Raw genomic sequence first — 21156 nt, forward strand, 5'->3', positions numbered from 1 at the left:
GAGTGTTGTGGAATGTACCGGGTGAATATACAGAGTGGGGTGGAATGTGCCGGGTGAATATACAGAGTGTTGTGGAATGTGCCGGGTGAATATACAGAGTGGTGTGGAATGTACCAGGTGAATATACAGAGTGGGGTGGAATGTACCGGGTGAATATACAGAGTGGGGTGGAATGTGCCAGGTGAATATACAGAGTGGTGTGGATTATGCCGGGTGAATATACAGAGTGGGGTCGATTGTGCCGGGTGAATATACAGAGTGGGGTGGAATGTACCGGGTGAATATACAGAGTGGGGTGGAATGTGCCGGGTGAATATACAGAGTGTTGTGGAATGTACCGGGTGAATATACAGAGTGGGGTCGAATGTGCCGGGTGAATATACAGAGTGTTGTGGAATGTACCGGGTGAATATACAGAGTGTTGTGGAATGTGCCGGGTGAATATACAGAGTGGGGTGGAATGTGCCGGGTGAATATACAGAATGGGGTGGAATGTACCGGGTGAATATACAGAGTGGGGTGGAATGTACCGGGTGAATATACAGAGTGGTGTGGAATGTTCCGGATGAATATACGCGGTAGTGTGGAATGTGCTGGATGAATATACAGAATTGTGTGGGATGTGTCGGGTGAATATACACAGTTGGGTGGAATGTGTCGTGTGAATATACAGCGGCGTGTGTAATGTGTCGTGTGAATATACACAGTTGGGTGGAATGTGCCGTGTGAATATACAGCGGGGTGTGTAATGTGTCCTGTGAATATACACTGTTTAGTGGAATGTGTCGTGTGAATATACAGCGGGGTGTGTAATGTGTCGTGTGAATATACACTGTTTAGTGGAATGTGCCGGGTGAATATGTAGTGGGGTGTGTAATGTGTTGTGTGAATATACACAGTTGGGTGGAATGTGCCGGGTGAATATGTAGTGGGGTGTGTAATGTGTCGTGTGAATATACACGGTTTAGTGTAATGTGTCGTGAGAATATACACTGTTTAGTGGAATGTGCCGGGTGAATATACAGAGTGTTGTGGAATGTGCTGGGTGAATATACAGAGTGGTGTGGAATGTACCAGGTGAATATACAGAGTGGGGTGGAATGTACTGGGTGAATATACAGAGTGGGGTGGAATGTGCCGGGTGAATATACAGAGTGTTGTGGAATGTACCGGGTGAATATACAGAGTGTTGTAGAATGTACCGGGTGAATATACAGAGTGGGGTGGAATGTGCCGGGTGAATATACAGAGTGGGGTGGAATGTGCCGGGTGAATATACAGAGTGTTGTGGAATGTACCGGGTGAATATACAGAGTGGGGTGGAATGTGCCGGGTGAATATACAGAGTGTTGTGGAATGTGCCGGGTGAATATACAGAGTGGTGTGGAATGTACCAGGTGAATATACAGAGTGGGGTGGAATGTACCGGGTGAATATACAGAGTGGGGTGGAATGTGCCAGGTGAATATACAGAGTGGTGTGGATTATGCCGGGTGAATATACAGAGTGGGGTCGATTGTGCCGGGTGAATATACAGAGTGGGGTGGAATGTACCGGGTGAATATGCAGATTAGTGTGGAATGTACCGGATGAATATACAGAGTGGGGTGGAATGTGCCGGGTGAATATACAGAGTGGGGTGGAATGTACCGGGTGAATATACAGAGTGTTGTGGAATGTACCGGGTGAATATACAGAGTGGGGTGGAATGTGCCGGGTGAATATACAGAGTGTTGTGGAATGTGCCGGGTGAATATACAGAGTGGGGTGGAATGTGCCGGGTGAATATACAGAGTGGTGTGGAATGTGTCCTGTGAATATACAGCGGGGTGTGTAATGTGTCGTGTGAATATACACTGTTTAGTGGAATGTGCCGGGTGAATATACAGCGGGGTGTGTAATGTGTCCTGTGAATATACACTGTTTAGTGGAATGTGTCGTGTGAATATACGGCGGGGTGTGTAATGTGTCGTGAGAATATACACTGTTTAGTGGAATGTGTCGTGTGAATATACACTGTTAGTGGAATGTGCCGGGTAAATATACACTGTTTAGTGGAATGTGTTGTGTGAATATACACTGTTTAGTGGAATGTGCCGGGTGAATATGTAGTGGGATGTGTAATGTGTCGTGTGAATATACACAGTTGGGTGGAATGTGCCGGGTGAATATGTAGTGGGGTGTGTAATGTGTCGTGTGAATATACACTGTTTAGTGGAATGTGTTGTGTGAATATACACTGTTTACTGGAATGTGCCGGGTGAATATACAGCGGGGTGTGTAATGTGTCGTGAGAATATACACTGTTTAGTGGAATGTGCCGGGTGAATATGTAGTGGGATGTGTAATGTGTCGTGTGAATATACACTGTTTAGTGGAATGTGTTGTGTGAATATACACCGTTTAGTGGAATGTGCCGGGTGAATATACAGCGGGGTGTGTAATGTGTTGTGTGAATATACACTGTTTAGTGGAATGTGTCGTGTGAATATACACTGTTTAGTGGAATGTGTCGTGTGAATATACAGCGGGATGTGTAATGTGTCGTGTGAATATACACTGTTTAGTGGAATGTGCCGGGTGAATATACAGCGGTGTGTGTAATGTGTCATGTGAATATACACTGTTTAGTGGAATGTGCCGGGTGAATATGTAGTGGGGTGTGTAATGTGTCGTGTGCATATACACAGTTGGGTGGAATGTGCCGGGTGAATATACAGAGTGGTGTGGAATGTACCGGGTGAATAGACAGAGTGGGGTGAAATGTGCCGGGTGAATATACAGAGTGGTGTGGAATGTACCGGGTGAATATACAGAGTGGGGTGAAATGTACCAGGTGAATACACAGATTAGTGTGGAATGTACCGGGTGAATATACAGAGTGGGGTGGAATATGCCGGGTGAATATACAGAGTGGGGTGGAATGTGCCGGGTGAATATACAGAGTGGTGTGCAATGTACTGGGTGAATATACAGAGTGGGGTGGAATGTGCCGGGTGAATATACAGAGTGTTGTGGAATGTACCGGGTGAATATACAGAGTGGGATGGAATGTGCCGGGTGAATATACAGAGTGTTGTGGAATGTGCCGGGTGAATATACAGAGTGGTGTGGAATGTACCAGGTGAATATACAGAGTGGGGTGGAATGTACTGGGTGAATATACAGAGTGGGGTGGAATGTGCCAGGTGAATATACAGAGTGGTGTGGAATATGCCGGGTGAATATACAGAGTGGGGTGGAATGTGCCGGGTGAATATACAGAGTGTTGTGGAATGTACCGGGTGAATATACAGAGTGGGGTGGAATGTACCGGGTGAATATGCAGATTAGTGTGGAATGTACCGGGTGAATATACAGAGTGGGGTGGAATGTGCCGGGTGAATATACAGAGTGGTGTGGAATGTACTGGGTGAATATACAGAGTGTTGTGGAATGTACCGGGTGAATATACAGAGTGGGGTGGAATGTGCCGGGTGAATATACAGAGTGTTGTGGAATGTACTGGGTGAATATACAGAGTGGGGTGAAATGTGCCGGGTGAATATACAGAGTGTTGTGGAATGTACTGGGTGAATATACAAAGTGGGGTGGAATGTGCCGGGTGAATATACAGAGTGTTGTGGAATGTACCGGGTGAATATACAGAGTGTTGTGGAATGTTCCGGATGAATATACGCGGTAGTGTGGAATGTGCCGGATGAATATACAGAATTGGGTGGGATTTGTCGGGTGAATATACACAGTTGGGTGGAATGTGTCGTGTGAATATACAGCGGGGTGCGTAATGTGTCCTGTGAATATACACTGTTTAGTGGAATGTGTCGTGTGAATATACAGCGGGGTGTGTAATGTGTCGTGTGAATATACACTGTTTAGTGGAATGTGTCGTGTGAATATACAGCGGGGTGTGTAATGTGTCGTGAGAATATACACTGTTTAGTGGAATGTGCCGGGTAAATATACAGCGGGGTGTGTAATGTGTCGTGTGAATATACACTGTTTAGTGGAATGTGTCGTGTGAATATACAGCGGGGTGTGTAATGTGTCGTGAGAATATACACTGTTTAGTGGAATGTGCCGGGTAAATATACAGCGGGGTGTGTAATGTGTCGTGTGAATATACACTGTTTAGTGGAATGTGCCGGGTGAATATGTAGTGGGATGTGTAATGTGTCGTGTGAATATACACAGTTGGGTGGAATGTGCCAGGTGAATATGTAGTGGGGTGTGTAATGTGTCGTGTGAATATACACTGTTTAGTGGAATGTGTTGTGTGAATATACACTGTTTAGTGGAATGTGCCGGGTGAATATACAGCGGGGTGTGTAATGTGTCATGAGAATATACACTGTTTAGTGGAATGTGCCGGGTGAATATGTAGTGGGGTGTGTAATGTGTCGTGTGAATATACACTGTTTAGTGGAATGTGTCGTGTGAATATACAGCGGGGTGTGTAATGTGTCGTGTGAATATACACTGTTTAGTGGAATGTGCCGGGTAAATATACAGCGGAGTGTGTAATGTGTCGTGTGAATATGCACTGTTTAGTGGAATGTGCCGGGTGAATATGTAGTGGGGTGTGTAATGTGTCGTGTGAATATACACTGTTTAGTGGAATGTGTTGTGTGAATATACACTGTTTAGTGGAATGTGCCGGGTGAATATACAGCGGGGTGTGTAATGTGTCGTGAGTATATACACTGTTTAGTGGAATGTGCCGGGTGAATATACAGAGGGGTGTGTAATCTGTCGGGTAAATGTACACAGTGGGGTGGAATGTGCCGTGTGAATATCCAGTGTTGTGTTGAATGTACTGTCAAGGAAGTGGTTAAGTCAGATATGAGAGCTGCCATTGAGATATTGAGACAGTCTCATGAACAAGTGGGGAGTGTAGGAATGTAGAAAGGAGTACTTGGATTGGCATTGTCTACTGCAGGCTCTTTCGTTGTGCTGTTATGTTATAAGTGGGTTTACATCTGGAGTAGGTAGAACCTTTGAGATGTTAACAATTGGATGATAAAACATAGACAACGTTGCACCTTTTTACTGCAATGTTATGCTGAACAGAATGCTCAAATCTTTCTTCTTGTGTTTGCAGGTGCTGGATGACCCTTACAAGAGCCTCATGCGCTATCACCTGCAACACTACGGCTACTACACAGGTCAGTGCACTTACCCTACACACAAGAGCCTGCCCTTAAGGCTCAGAGCTGGCAAAATAGAGGGTCTTCAAGCTATCTGGGTACATCCTTGGCAGGTGCAGAAGCACAAATGTAAAGGGAGTGCAAGCTGTTGGAAGATTGGTGTAAAGAAACAGTTTCCTGGACTTAGCCCTCAAACTCTTTCACTAGTCATTGTCTGACTTTTGACCCAACTCCTTCCATATTTCTCATCCCATCCTCAATGTCGATACAAAGACAGCTCCACTCTTGTACTAAACATCATTTTCCTTTCTGCTCCTTGCTCTGAAGAAGGCTAATTCGCCATCAAGCCTGTGCTAAACCTATGCAGGGGCAATCCGGTCTGTCCTAGCTGCTAGTTCTATTTCTGGAGCTTGGTAATCTCCCTTCCAATCTGCACCCCCCCCCCCCCGAGACTCCATTTAGTTCAATGCTGACAGTGATGATTGAATCCCGAGATACAAGAGAATCCAGATCTTGGAATCTAGAACAACACACTGTCTGCTGGAGGAACTCAGTGTGTCAGGTAGTATTGTGGCAGAGAGAAGGTGGAGAAGTTGTAAACATTTCTGATCGAAACCCTTCATCAGGACTGATTGAATCCACTTACATTGCAACAGATCACTATGGTTTATGTTCCTGTCACCTGTGACCTGTCCCTATAGTTCCCAACATTTCCACCCAGGCAATAGGTTCTTTCTATTTTTCACCTCTGATGATATGAACCATCTCTACCACATGGCCTCTCAACATTCAATGTTCACAAACCCAGCTCTTCACCTTGTCAACGTAAAACATCTGGGGCCAAATCTTTTCTGTGTCTTGCTGCAGCATCATGTCACTCTTGAGGAATGGTGACCAGAAGGTTGTGTACCTTTAGCTAGGTCTTATAACAAAGCATATAAACTCAGAATAGATCTATTAAAAGTGTGTTTGTTACTTGCAAGGGGAAGTCCACCTCCATTCTGCACAACGGATGGTAGGCAGTTTCCTTATTACAGCTTCAAAAGTTTGGCAGATATCTGTTCTAGCTTGTTGTAACTGGCTCAGTCCCCGCACTCAGCAACTGCAGTCTTCCGTTCAAGGTCATACAATGTACCAATCTCCCCCTTAGTTACTCTCCCCGTGGTTACACAATGATCAGAACATTACATGCCTTCAGTCATGTATACACATAGCATATAGCAAAGCACTCTGTGATTATACAGGTTCCATTTTGTCACATTACAAAGCTTTGAATGCATTTCCACATTCCCTTCTTTTTGTCATCATATAACAACATAGGTTCATAAGCTTCTGCTTTAAAATACAGCATTCATCTCCACACATTTATGTGTAACACTTACCCAAAAGGCTGGTATATGTCTAGGGGAAAAGGAGATCCAGCCACTCACCAACCCACCTCCCGTACACGCAGGTGCTGTGAGAATCGAGTTTATGCCTCGCGCCCGCCAACAATATCAAACCCACAACAAATACTGTTATGAAATACACTTTAAAGAGTTTACTAAAATTAAAAGAGTATTAGGCAATACAATATATATATATACAAGGAAAAAAACAAAAGGCGCCAACTTATCAAAGTTCAGTCAGTTTGGTGCACTCGTTGGAGCTCAACCATCGAACCATTCGACCCCTCGTCGCTTGCCTCCGACTTCCACATCTTCCACCTCTTCCACCTCAGACTCCCCGGTGGTCTTCCGAGCGCACATCCACCTTCCTCGGCGTCTTCCTCCCTACTCCCTTCACACCACAAGCCCGCGCAACCCCTCCCCCAAGTTCCCAGCCTCACAAAACACAATAACATTCCCCATTGATTAACAAATGAATACAATTACCATATCAGCCATTCTAAAGCGAAACAACAGCGAGAGAAACACTTATCAGACAAAGAAGCATTCCTACTCGTAACAAACCAAAGAAGCCCTTTTTAGTAACATACACAGGACATTGTACATTCTCTCCCCACCAGCAAATGTCATGCCCTCATGGCATTACTAGAGTTCCCCAAAGCTTCTTGCAACACACAAAACCCAACCCAGGTGCAGAAAGCAGTGACATAACTACCCAGAGCAGCACAAATCACACTCGGTTCTCCTGGTACCACATATGTCAACCGCTCTGGGGGGCGCCTAATCCTCTGAGATCTCCATACCCCTTCTGCCCCACTGGGCTCCCTCTTCACCTGCGAACCCACTGTCTCGGACACCCCAGGTCTTCCTGACAGACCCTCACCCCCTTCCTCACGGGGGTCCTCCCTCACCTGAGATCTCTCCGGCTCACGCTCGGGCTCCACCCTCTCTCCCACCACTGTTGGCTGCCTCTCCATCTGACCCTCAAGACCTTCCCTCCTCTCACCCAATTCAGTATGGGAAGGGCCAGGAGCCTCCTCTTCTGGTACTGGAGCACCAGCGAATGGGAACAGGGGCCACTCATCTGAGTCGTCCTCTTCTGAATCGGTAGCCATTTCCGGGCGAGGGACCCGTCCCCGCTCTTCAGCAGCGGTCTCTTCCCTTTCTCCGCGCCCTCGCAGAGTCCTTGTGCTAGGCGTAATCTCCCACTCTGGCTCCTTATCCACCTACACCGCTTGACCCAGCGGCATCAAGGTATTCCGATGGAGTACCTTGATAGGTCCTTTCCCATCCTCAGGTTTCACCCGGTAAACTGGCAGGTTCGGCATCTGGCTCTCTATTACATAGGGGCTGGCTGCCCATCGATCTGCCAACTTGTGCTTACCAGGGAGTCCCAAATTCCGTAAAAGGACCCGGTCGCCCGGCAATAATTGAACAAACTTCACCTTTCGATCATACCGCATCTTATTCCTCTGATTTTGTTTGGTAGCCGCCGCCTCGGCCAACTCATATGCCCGCTGTAACTCCCTCTTCATGTCGGACACATACTTTAGATGGGACTTCCCGGGTAATTCACCCACTTCACCCCCAAAACACAAGTCAATGGGCAACCTCGCTTCCCACCCGAACATCAGATAATAGGGCGAATATCCTGTAGCCTCATTGCGAGTACAATTGTAACAGTGAGCCAATTATCCAATATGATGACTCCACCTGCTTTTCTGCCCAATCTCCAGCGTCCCGAGCATATCCAACAGGGTCCGGTTGAACCTCTCTGGCTGTGGATCTCCCTGTGGGTGATAAGGGGTAGTCCTGGATTTCTCAACCCCAAGCATAGTCAGTAATTCATGGATAAGGCGGCTCTCAAAGTCCCGCCCCTGATCACTACGGATTCGCCTGGGAAGGCCGTAATGAACAAAATACTTCTCCCATAACACCTTCACCACTGTCGTCGCCTTCTGATCCTTAGTGGGAAATGCCTGAGCATAGCGAGTGTAATGATTGGTGATGACTAAGACATTCGCGGTGTTGCTGGTGTCAGGTTCAATCGACAGAAAATCCATACATACCAGGCCAGAGGTCCCGCACTCTGCAAGTGCGACAGTGGAGCCGCCAACTCGGGCAGGGTCTTCCTCCGGATGCAACGACTGCAGCCTCTACAGTATTCTTCGACTTCCCCCCTCATCCGGGGCCAGTAGAACCGGTCTTTGAGTAATCCATAGGTCTTTTCCACCCCCAAGTGTCCAGAATCATCATGTAGGGCCTGGAGTACAGCCTGCCGATACTCCTCCGGCAGGACCAGTTGCCAACAGTGGGGTTGGTCCGGAGGCGCCGTTACCCGGTACAAGATTTGGTTCTTTAACTTCAACCGAGACCACTCCTTCAACAACAGAGGCACGAATGGGTGTTTCGCCTTCTCAGCCAACGCCCCATCCCCCTTCTCGACCGCTCTCCACACTGTGCCAATGCCCGGGTCATTTTGCTGAGCAGCTGACACTTCCCCCGGACTCAGTTCCAGCAACTGTTTAGTCCGCAGTGCGGTCAGGTCACAGTAAGCTAGGGTTATGGCGTCGTCAAAAACCCCCAAATGGTCCACGGCTCGTTCCAGCCTCCCTCTTCCCTCGGCCTTCACGGTGATAGCAAACTGACACATCGCCTTCACTCCAGGGGCAGGGACACACTCCCACTCCTCGTCCCTCTCCTGTTCCTCCGGCTCCCGACGAGACAAAGCATCCGCATCGACATTCTTGCTTCCGGGGCGGTACCTCAGGCTGAAATCATATACCGACAAGGCCGCCAGCCACCGATGTCCTGTGGCATCCAGCTTTACCGAAGTCAAAATATAAGTGAGAAGATTGTTATCCGTTCTCACCTCAAACTTGGCTCTGTATAGGTAATCGCCCAGCTTGTCCACCACCGCCCACTTCAGCGCCAGGAACTCCAACTTGTGAATGGGATAGTTTCTCTCCGATGGCGACAAGCTTCGGCTGACAAAGGCTACCGGCCTCAATGCTTTGCCATGCTCCTGGTACAGAACAGCCCCGAGACCCTCTCGGCTGGCATCCGTGTGCAGCACATATGGCTTCTGGGGATCGGCAAAAGCCAACACCGGGGCCTGGGTCAGTGCCCTTTTCAAAGATCGGAACGCCTCTTCACATTGATCATCCCATCTTGAGCCAAAAGGTTCCGCCGGGTTCCAGTATCCTCCAGCGTCCTGCCTCTGGTCCCCCGTCCTTTTCTTTCCCACTGGGGGATAGCCACACAACAGCTGAGTCAACGGGTGACACACTTTGGCGTATCCTTTCACAAATCGCCGGTAATGCCCACAGAACCCCAAAAATGAGCGCAGAGCGCCCACTTTCTGGGGTCTCAGCCAGGTGGTCACAGCCTCTATCTTGGTTGGATCAGTAGCCACTCCCTCTCGCAAAATGATATGGCCAACGTAGCTAACCGACGATTTGCAGAACTGGCATTTGTCCAGGGAAAGCTTCAACCCTTCTTCATTAAGCCAGCCCAACACCTTCAACAGCCTCTCCTCATGTTCCTCCAAAGTCGATCCAAACACTATCAAATCGTCCAGGTACACCAGCACCTCTAACAGATTCATATCCCCCACAGTTCTCTCCATGAGCCTCTGGAAGGTGGCTGGGGCTCCCGATGCCTTGGGGCATTCGTTCGAACTGAAAGAACCCCAGCGGGCAGATAAAAGCAGTCTTCTCTTTATCGCCCGCACTCATCGGGTTCTGGTAATACCCACTTCTTAAATCCAGCACACTGAACCACTTCGCACCGCTCAGGCAGGCCAGCGCATCCTCGACTCTTGGGACAGTATATTGATCAGGGACAGTTCGCCGATTCAACGTCCTGTAGTCAACACACATGCGCACTCTCCTATTCTTCTTCCGTGCCACCACTATTGGGGACGCATAAGGACTTCGGGACTCAGCTATGATTCCGGCCTCCTTCAACTTGCACAAGTGCTGCCGCACGTCCTCAACATCTGCCGGAGCCAGCCGCCGGGATCTCTCTCGGAACGGGGTGTCTTCCGTCACCCAGATGGTGTGGCGAGTTCTTTTGGAGCAGCCAACATCAAACTCGCCCCGAGAAAAAACAGCTTCCATCTTCAGCATCTTCTCCACTAGCCTGTGTTTCCACTCCGGCAACACAGGGGAATCCCCGAAGTTAAAGACTTCAGCGGTCAGCTCCCTTCGATGCTCCGATCCCTCCCCGTTAGGGGTCCTCACTGGTGCGCTAGACATTACCGTCACCGGGAACAGATGTGCCAGCGGCATTCCCCTCTTAAAGGTGATTTCTCTTGTCGTGGTGTTCCTGACACTTATAGCTATACGCCTCACATGTACCACCCCTGGTCTCTGCACTTCGGGCCTCACCAGCGCCCCCGCCGGAAATCGTGTCTCCCCTTCAAGATCGTCTGGGGCGTCTACTAACAGGGCTTTGCCCGTCGGCACTCCTGGGAATCTGGGGGTCCCCTTCACTAGTGCTACCTCCCCGGGTCGGATCACCTTGGGCCTCGCCTGCTTACACCACACTGTCCCTCGTTTACACTCCGGGTCCAGCCCTAGGGAGGCAACCCCTTCTTCGAACACTGCTCGAAACACTGGATGCACCGAGAGGGTCTCCAGAAAGTCTTTCCCCGCTTTCTCCGTACAAGCTCCCAAGAGCCGTCGCACAACGGGGGAATTAGTCCCCACCAGGAGGGCAGCACCACCAGTTTCCACCGGGTCAGGGCACACCAACACCAACGTCTCAATAGCTTCGGACACGCCCACATCGCCCTCCGAGAACTCCAATCTCACCGATAGGTACCCATCGTACTGGTAGTCACCCTCGCTCACACCCCAAATCTGCAGGGCGTCAAATGGGGTTACGAGCAAATGCTTTAGATATTGGTTGTAGAAAGACCGGTACAATAAGGTCACCTGCGATCCTGTATCCAGAACGGCTTTTGCGTAAACTCCCTCTATCCGTAGACCCACACTGGCACGGGGTCCTACCAGCCCATCTGGAATAGAGGCGTGGGCACCCGGTGGTCCCCTGGCTGATCTCTGGGAACGTGTTCCTCCAGAGGCTCCAGTCCGTTCCCTCACTGAGCCTCTCCTAAGTTTCCCGACACCTCCCCCTTCTTAGTCGCAGGGGGGCTTGTCCTCCGCAGAACTCCTTGTCTCTCACAATCCCACCTAAAGTGTCCCTCCTCTCCACAGCTATAGCACACCCTCGGCCGCCCACAGTCCCGCCTGAAATGCCCCTCTTTCCCACAGTTAAAGCACACGCTGCCTGCCGCCCCTCCTCTCCCAGGACAACTCCCGCTCCCAACCCACTGCACTGGTCGCCCCTGAGAGTGGGTACCTCCCCTGTCCCTCCCCTCCAGAGGGGGTTCTCTACTCCCCGGTGGATTGTCATTCCTCCACCCAGCCACCACTTCCTGTATCGCTGAGGATCGCTCCCGTAGGCCCGCGCCCCTTTTCCGCCCCAACGCTCTCTCTTCCTCCCGCACCTCTCTAATCAGTTGCCCGAACGATGGAGGGGGGCCTTTCCTATAAGCCTGCCGGATAGTCCACGCCACCTTGTCCTCCTCCAGAGAGCCACTGAATATCTGACTCATCCTCACGCTAGCCACGTCAGACGCCTTCACTACCCCCCCGGCGCCGCAACCCCGAGAGCATCCCCTCCATCCTAAATATGTACTCGGAGAGCTTTTCCCCTCCATTGTTCCAGGCGTTGGAACTCTGCTAAAAGCAGCCAGGGTTCCCCTGAAAACCCAAACGCTCCCTCCAAAACTTCTATACATTCCTCCACTGAGGCCCCAGGCTTCTCAGCTTTCAACTCCTGGACTGTTTTGGCTGCTAAACCCCTCAAACTTCCCACCAATCGCTGCCTCTTCTCCTCCTGCGAGCCTGGCCACTCCTCTAACATCAAGGACGTTTGCTCGATCCAGGTCTCATAGTCCACCTCCCCGTCCGGAGTAGGCTTGGCTCCGGAGAACACCCCCAGCTTCAGCCGTGGCCTCTCGGCCACTCCCACCAGGGAGTTAAGTGCGGCTGCCAGCTCCGAGGCTTCTCCCCTACCTGGGGGGCGGGGCCTAGTCACGACTCCCTCCTCCCTCCTCCCTTTACTGGTGCCGGCCACCTCTCGGGGGTCCACCTCTAGCTTTAGCTCCTCCTCCGATGTCTCCTCAGCCTCATCCTCGGAGAGAGTGTGGAGCCCCCACAGCCCCTCCTCCCCCGGTACACTGACCGTCGCCAGCAGTTCCAATGTCCTGACGTCAGCACTCGTACTAACCAACACCCAGCTAGACTCCATCTCTTTACCACACCGTCTAGCTACCAATTCTACCTGCCCCATACCCTTCACCAAACTTAACCCCCGCACTAACGCGTCTCCGGAAACTCAAAAATCTATTCCGCTCACTATGCATGCGCACCGCACCAGTACACCTTCAAATTCGCACCAGCTAACAATCTTATCTCTGTCCATCTCCGCTCTGCTGCCTGCGCGATTCCACAGCCCCCTGACAATCCAATCCGGGACGAGCACCCCACAAATGTAACACTTACCCAAAAGGCTGGTATATGTCTAGGGGAAAAGGAGATCCAGCCACTCACCAACCCACCTCCCGTACACGCAGGTGCTGTGAGAATCGAGTTTATGCCTCGCGCCCGCCAACAATATCAAACCCACAACAAATACCGTTATGAAATACACTTTAAAGAGTTTACTAAAATTAAAAGTGTGTTAGGCAATACAATATATATATACAAGGAAAAAAACAAAAGGCACCAACTTATCAAAGTTCAGTCAGTTTAGTGCACTCGTTGGAGCTCAACCATCGAACCATTCGACCCCTCGTCGCTTGCCTCCGACTTCCACGTTTTCCACCTCGGACTCCCCGGTGGTCTTCCAAGCGCACGTCCACCTTCCTCGGCGTCTTCCTCCCGACTCCCTTCACACCACAAGCCCGCGCAACCCCTCCCCCAAGTTCCCAGCCTCACAAAACACAATAACATTCCCCATTGATTAACAAATGAATACAATTACCATATCAGCCATTCTAAAGCGAAACAACAGCGAGAGAAACACTTATCAGACAAAGAAGCATTCCTACTTGTAACAAACCAAAGAAGCCATTTTGAGTAACATACACAGGACATTGTACATATACAATGAATCAGAGTCTTAATCAAGCAAAGATTTCTCCTTTGTCCCTGTCCTGCTTCAATGAGTGCCCATTATCTAATACCCTCTCCTACTGAATCCAAACATCTTATACAGAAATTGCAAGAGGATAATATCAATAGACATTCCATAATGTAGGGCAGCTGCCCATCATCCCAAATGGCCACCAGCTTCTTGGGGGAATTATAACTGTGGAATTGGTATCCTACTTCCTTAATCTTATTGGTGCCCTTTCAAATGTGATCTGTCAAGTAAAGTTATATTCTCCGATTCATCTGTTATATAAGTGCAACATTCTTGTCTGATCAAGACATGTGTGCCTCCTCTCTCAGATAATATAAAATGCAGAAGCATTTGGCTTTATAGTGCCACTGTACAGACTGCCACTAATTCTACCAATATTGTAGGGGAAAGTACTAAGGGGGAGATTGGTACATTGTATGACCTTGAACGGAAGACTGCAGTTGCTGAGTGCCAGTTACAACAAGCTAAAACAGATATCTGCCGAACATTTTAAGCTGTAATAAGGAAGCTGCCTACCATCAATTGTGGAGAGTGGGGGTGGATTTCCCCTTACAAGTAACAAACACACTTTTTACTGATTGTTGGGCTTGGTCAAGAGCATATGCAATTTCATTGGCCATTTTTTCTCAAGCCGATGTCATGTTAATCTGTTCCTGTGTTGCTTTACTGGTTCCATAGGTAAATGTTACCTTCCCCAGGAACAATACTTAAGTCCTTTTGCACTGAGGTCTGTATTGTCACTTGGGGGTACATACCATCCTCTGAAACTTGTTATTTTCAAATATATATCCCGACCTTCCCGCAGTGACAAGCATGAATCCACAATAGCATTAGTATTCGTGACCAGCAATACCTAAAATGTTCCTTCAAATTGAGGCTCCAAACAGTTTGCACCACCACATAGTCTCTGAGCTCGATGTCGTGACACTTAGTGTCTGCTGCTGGTTGCTGGGCTTCCTTTACTTGTTGATAATATTTGGTAATACCATTTTTGTTAGGGCAATACAATAGTTTAGAATACTCTTGTCCATGTTACTCTTAATCCATCTGCTTAACTCCCAGTGCCGCGTCTAATGGCAGACGCAAGGACTATCCCAATATGATTTAATGTGAGGACAAGCCAATGGCTCTATTAGCAGTGGCTCATCATCAGAACCTAATGATGAGCACCTGTTTCCACTTTAGTCCAGTTTTCTCTCACATTTTACTAAATCTATTCTTAATTGTTCCGTTCATTCTTTCCACTAGGCCCGCTGACTGAGAATGTTGATCCACCTGTAAGGCTCTGCATACTCCTTTAATTACTTTACCAGTGAAAAGGGTACTGTTGTCGCTAGATAGTTTCCAGGGGATTCCAAGTCGCAGAATTATTTCCTTTAACAGACATTTCGCTCCTGTAACTGTATCATTCTTTCTACAAGGAAATGCTTAGTGAGAACACATCAATAATGACTAATACATACTTATACCCTGCACATTGAGGTAATTCAATGAAGTCCATCTGTAAGTGTCCAAAAGTAGCAACTATTACTTGTACCTGTTTTCCCTGATCCTGTAAGGCACACGTCATACATTGTTAACAGATTTGTTCTGCAACTTGAGGTACTCAGAGGAAATACCAAGTCTGGTTTCTTTGATAAATCACAGTACCAATTTACCTGGGGCCACAATGCATCCATCTGGGAGAAGCCACATGCCATTGTGCTGCTCACAACCCAACTTTTCCCACTTAACCCTTTTGTCCGATTGAGCAGTGGACTGGTATGCTTTTACGTCATCCAAAGTGGGGGGTGTCATTAGGGCCAACTGCGTGAGGCCGCTTGCTTCTGGCATAACAAGGGTGGGCCTAATTGCTGCCATTATTGCAGTACATTCTGCCATTTTATTGCCCTCAGTGACCACATCAATTTGTCCACATTTAATATTCACCACCTGTTTTGGCTCCTGTAATGCTATCAATAAATTTTGTGTAATAGAGGCCACCCCCCACCACCGAGGTCAGAAGTCCCTTTAGTTACCAGATCTGTCCATGAGTCAAAGGCACAGTGCAAGTCAGTATAAATATTGACAGTCTGGCCTCTAGGAAGTATACAAGCCCTAGTGAGCACGAAGAGCACCACTTGTTGTGCTGAAGTAGACACTGGAAGTACCGCTGCCTCCACAACATGAGTAAGGGAAATAGTTGCATATCCTCCGCATGGTTTCCCACACTGTTACATAAAGCTGAGCCTTCAACAAAGAAAATTAAATAGTTGCATATCCTCCACATGGTTTTCCCATACCGTTACAACAAAGAAAATCATATTTGCATTAGCAATAGGAGCACCATTAAGGTCTTCACGGGCTTTTATTACTTCCTGTGTAACAGTTTTATAGCAGTGTGGATCAATGTCTTCCTCCGCAGGGAGAAGAGTGGCTAGTTTGAGCTGCACAGCAAGTAATTCTAACATTCGGTTTTGTTAATGATCAGTTTTGTTCTTAGCTTGTCTAGCAAGGGCAAGATGAGTCAGTAACGTTTCCACGATATGTGGGACATGGACATAAGTATAAAGATCAAGAGTCAGAGATTGCAAGGGTTGATCAGAAGACTACTGAGTTACTGAAGACAACTCAGTAAACGTCTGGCTATTGGGTCTAACTAAGCACTGAAGTAAACAATTGGCCTTTGTCTTTACCCATGGTCCAGAGTCAAAACAGCCTGAGCAAAACCATTCTTATGGTGAATGAAAAGGTGAGGCCCAAAGCTAGGACAGATATCATTGCCTCTTTTATACTGTGGCGAGCATTGTGTCCATAATGACAGACGAGGAAGATCGTTAGCTCAACGACCGTTTTATTGTGATAAACTGACTGGTCACCCTGACCCGGAGAGTGAACCCAACCAGTCTCATACAGACCAGGGAGGTGACTATCACACACCTCGGTTACAGTCAGGGTGACCCACAAATACACAAGCAAATAACTGTATAACGCAAGCTAAAATGTAACAATAAATGAACTGAAACTTCCCACCATAATCCCACAAAAGTATTTTAACACAAGAACAATAAACAGTACTGGTCATTAGAAATGCAGGGGTAGGCTTTCAATCATGCCCCACCTGAGAATGTCACAATACGTTCAAATGCCTTCCCAGCTTCCGGGGTCCAACATAACAGATCTGTTGTCTGGGAAGAGATATCTTCTGTAGGGGTCTAACCACAGCTGCATAATCTAAAAGCCACTATCTATAATACCCAGTCATTCCCAGGAAATGCTTCATTTCCCTATGAGTCGTTGGCTGTGGGGCTTTGACTATTGCTTCAACCCGAGTCCTTGTATCCCCATACAGTCCTTGTATTCTTGTATTGAGAAGGATAGGACTGGACCCAGGGTTGAGATTTTTGATTGGAGAAAGGCTAACTTTGAGGAGATGCAAAAGGATTTAGAAGGAATGGATTGGGACAATTTGTTTTACGGAAAGGATGTAATAGAGAAATGGACGTCATTTAAAGGTAAAATTTTGAGGGTACAGAATCTTTATGTTCCTGTTAGGTTGAAAGGAAAGGTTAAAAGTTTGAGAGAACCATGGTTTTCAAGGGATATTGGAAACTTGGTTTGGAAAAAGAGAGAGATCTACAATAAATATGGGCAGCATGGAGTAAAGGAGGTGCTCGAGGAATATAAAGAATGTAAAAAGAATCTTAAGAAAGAAATTAGAAAAGCTAAAAGAAAATACAAGGTTGCTTTGGCAAGTAAGGTGAAAATAAATCCAAAGGGTTTCTACAGTTATATTAATAGCAAAAGGATAGTGAGGGATAAAATTGGTCCCTTAGAGAATCAGAGTGGACAGCTATGTGTGGAGCCAAAAGAGATGGGGGAGATTTTGAACAATTTCTTTTCTTCGGTATTCTAAGGAGAAGGATATTGAATTGTGTAAGGTAAGGGAAACAAGTAGGGAAGTTATGGAAACTATGACAATTAAAGAGGAGGAAGTACTGGCGCTTTTAAGGAATATAAAAGTGGATAAATCTCCGGATCCTGACAGAACCCCTACGACCTTGAGAGAAGTTAGTGTAGAAATAGCAGGTGCTCTGACAGAAATATTTCAAATGTCATTAGAAACGGGGATGGTGCCGGAGGATTGGCGTATTGCTCATGTTGTTCCATTGTTTAAAAAGGGTTCTAAGAGTAAACCTAGCAATTATAGGCCTGTAAGTTTGATGTCAGTGGTGGGTAAATTAATGGAAAGTATTCTTAGAGATGGTATATATAATTATCTGGATAGACAGGGTCTGATTAGGAACAGTCAACATGGATTTGTGCGTGGAAGGTCATGTTTGACAAATCTTATTGAATTTTTTGAAGAGGTTACTAGGAAAGTTGACGAGGGTAAAGCAGTGGATGTTGTCTATATGGACTTCAGTAAGGCCTTTGACAAGGTTCCGCACGAAAGGTTAGTTAGGAAGGTTCAATCGTTAGGTATTAATATTGAAGTAGTAAAATGGATTCAACAGTGGGTGGATGGGAGATGCTAGAGAGTAGTGGTGGATAACTGTTTGTCAGGTTGGAGGCCGGTCACTAGTGGTGTGCCTCAGGGATCTGTACTGGGTCCAATGTTGTTTGTCATATACATTAATGATCTGGATGATGGGGTGGTAAATTGGATTAGTAAGTATGGAGATGATATGAAGATACGTGGTGTTATGGATAATGAAGTAAGTTTTCAAAGCTTGCAGAGAGATTTAGGCCAGTTAGAAGAGTGGGCTGAAAGATGGCAGATGGAGTTTAATGCTGATAAGTGTGAGGTGCTACATTTTGGTAGGAATAATCAAAATAGGACATACATGGTAAATGGTAGGGCATTGAGGAATGCAGTAGAACAGAGCGATCTAGGAATAATGGTGCATGGTTCCCTGAAGGTGGAATCTCATGTGGATAGGGTGGTGAAGAAAGCTTTTGGTATGCTGGCCTTTATAAATCAGAGCATTGAGTATAGGAGTTGGGATGTAATGTTAAAATTGTACAAGGCATTGGTGAGGCCAAATTTGGAGTATTGTGTACAGTTCTGGTCACCGAATTATAGGAAAGATGTCAACAAAATAGAGACAGTACAGAGCAGATTTACTAGAATGTTACCTGAGTTTGAGCACCTAAGTTACAGAGAAAGGTTGAACAAGTTAGGTCTTTATTCTTTGGAGCATAGAAGGTTGAGGGGGGACTTGATAGAGATACTTATGAAGGGGATAGATAGAGTTGACGTGGATAGCTTTTTCCATTGAGACTAGGGGAGATTCAAACAAGAGGACATGAGTTGAGAGTTAGGGGGCAAAAGTTTAGGGGTAACACGAGGGAGAATTTCTTTACTCAGAGAGTGGTAGCTGTGTGGAACGAGCTTCCAGTAGAAGTGGTAGAGGCAGGTTCGATATTGTCATTTAAAGTAAAATTGGATAGGTCTATGGACAGGAAAGGAATCGAGGGTTATGGGCTGAGTGCAGGTCAGTGGGACTAAGTGAGAGTAAGCGTTCGGCATGGCCAAGAAGGGCCGAGATGCCCTGTTTCCGTGCTGTAATTGTTATATGGTTATATATCCCAGGATAGGGGGTGTTCCAGATAAGTAAAGACTGGTTGTACAAACAGTAGTTTCTGCTTTGATACTTTATGATCTTTCTTAGCTTTGTTTATCCAAAAGTAGAGGGAGTCCTGCTCTCAAGCTCCCTTGCTTGGGGAGGTCAACAGGGTGTCATCCAGATATTGTATTGGAGTAGAGCCTCAGGAAACTCCTTCTTGCATTTGCAATTTACATTCAAAAACACTGATTGTATCAAAACTATTTTCCAAGGAATGTCAAACTCAAAATCAATATGTCAAAAGTCTTGAGCACGATATTTTCTGTTCTATAATAGAAAGCAATCCTTGTTAATAAAGCAACTTTTAGGACTGCTCCCAAAATATTCAAATCTTTTCATAATTGTTAATTTCAAATTCCCAATTTAACTGTCCACCAATAAGCAATTTCCCCAAATGCCTATTTCCCTCTGAAATGTGGCATCTTATACTTGGAATACAGATGCACAGGTATCCACCTGCTTACTTTGACTAAAATCAATTACATTAAAAACAAATAAAGAAACACAAATGAAAAATAACAGGCAGAACAAAAGAAATACTTGTACTTTTCTTCCTTCAGAACCTTCACAAGTCACTGCAAAACTGAAAATAAGCAGGTAATTCTCACCATGAAAAGCTTTCACAGATTTTACAAAGAACCAAGAAGCGGGGGGAGGGGGGGCACAAAAGCAAATTCACTCCAGAGTAAAATATTTCACCCGACCAACTCTTCTCTTCTGAAGCACAGGATTAACTCAAACTTCCACTCAAACTCAAACTCACATGTGGCCACATTTCACACAATTAAAAGATGCAAACCAGCCACACTTTACTGCAGCTTTTATATCTGGTTTAAACATTTTGTAAGATCTCCAGTATTGTGTTTCTTTTTATGTACTGATTTCTGTATCACTTTCGTAGCTACCTTTAAATCACTGAACTGTTTCTTCAATTCCTCCACCTCCATTTTAGCTACTTGGGCCGCTTCCTCCTGTTTATTCTTTACTTTAACCAGCTGTTTACACGGTGACTGAAACTGGTTCATCCATACTTCTCTGCGTCTATACGTCAGTAAGTTTCTCTCTGTTAATCAGATGAAGACACAGCCTGTCCAGTCTCTCACTTGTCCTTTAATTCACTTACTGTTAAATCCTTAATCAGTGCAGTCTATACCACTACAGCATCCTGTGGGTAATGTTACTTAGTTGTTACTCTAATTTTTATGTACTTTTGTTGAATTAGGAGCAATCAATTACTGCCGCTTCTCTTTGACTAACAATAACTGACTGCGCCCCCGACATTGGATTGACCCTTTCATGCATCCTTGTCACTGTCCCTTCATTTTACTGTCTCAAGTCTAGTGTCCCAGATGCTGGGTCAATCCTGTGTAAGTGTCCTTGACACTGAACATCCAACTCTTTCGCATGAACCTTTTTACTGCCCCGGTTGTTTTGTAGGGACACCTCTACCCTAAAAAGAACATTTCAGCACCTCTCTGGAACTGGAATTGAAATTGGTTGACCATTGTCACATGTACCAAGATACAAGAAAAGCTTGTCTGTGTCAGATCATTACACAGTGTGTTGAGGTAGAACAATAACAGAATGCAGAGTAAAGTGTAACAGTACAGAGAAAATGCATTGCAGGGAAACAAAAAAGTACAAGATCATGATGAGGTAGGTAGTGAGGCCAAGAGTCCATTTTACCATACAAGAGTCTGGTGACTGTGGGTTAAAAGCTGTACTTGAGCCTGATGTACAGTACATGCTTTCAGGTTTGAGTATTTTCTGACAGGTGGGAGAGGGGAGGGTTGG

General features: G+C 46.6%; 1 protein-coding gene across 1 annotated transcript in view; it reads left to right on the forward strand.

Moving 5' to 3' along the window:
• agbl2 (AGBL carboxypeptidase 2) overlaps positions 1-21156 on the forward strand; it is an 83825-nt gene that overhangs the window by 38623 nt on the left and 24046 nt on the right. Inside the window, exon 2 of the mRNA XM_073050047.1 lies at positions 5102-5165. Coding sequence (XP_072906148.1) covers positions 5102-5165 — 64 coding nt within the window. The remainder of the gene's footprint in view (positions 1-5101; positions 5166-21156) is intronic.

Source organism: Hemitrygon akajei, chromosome 6 (genome assembly GCF_048418815.1).
Source record: "Hemitrygon akajei chromosome 6, sHemAka1.3, whole genome shotgun sequence".
Classification (NCBI taxonomy): domain Eukaryota; kingdom Metazoa; phylum Chordata; class Chondrichthyes; order Myliobatiformes; family Dasyatidae; genus Hemitrygon; species Hemitrygon akajei.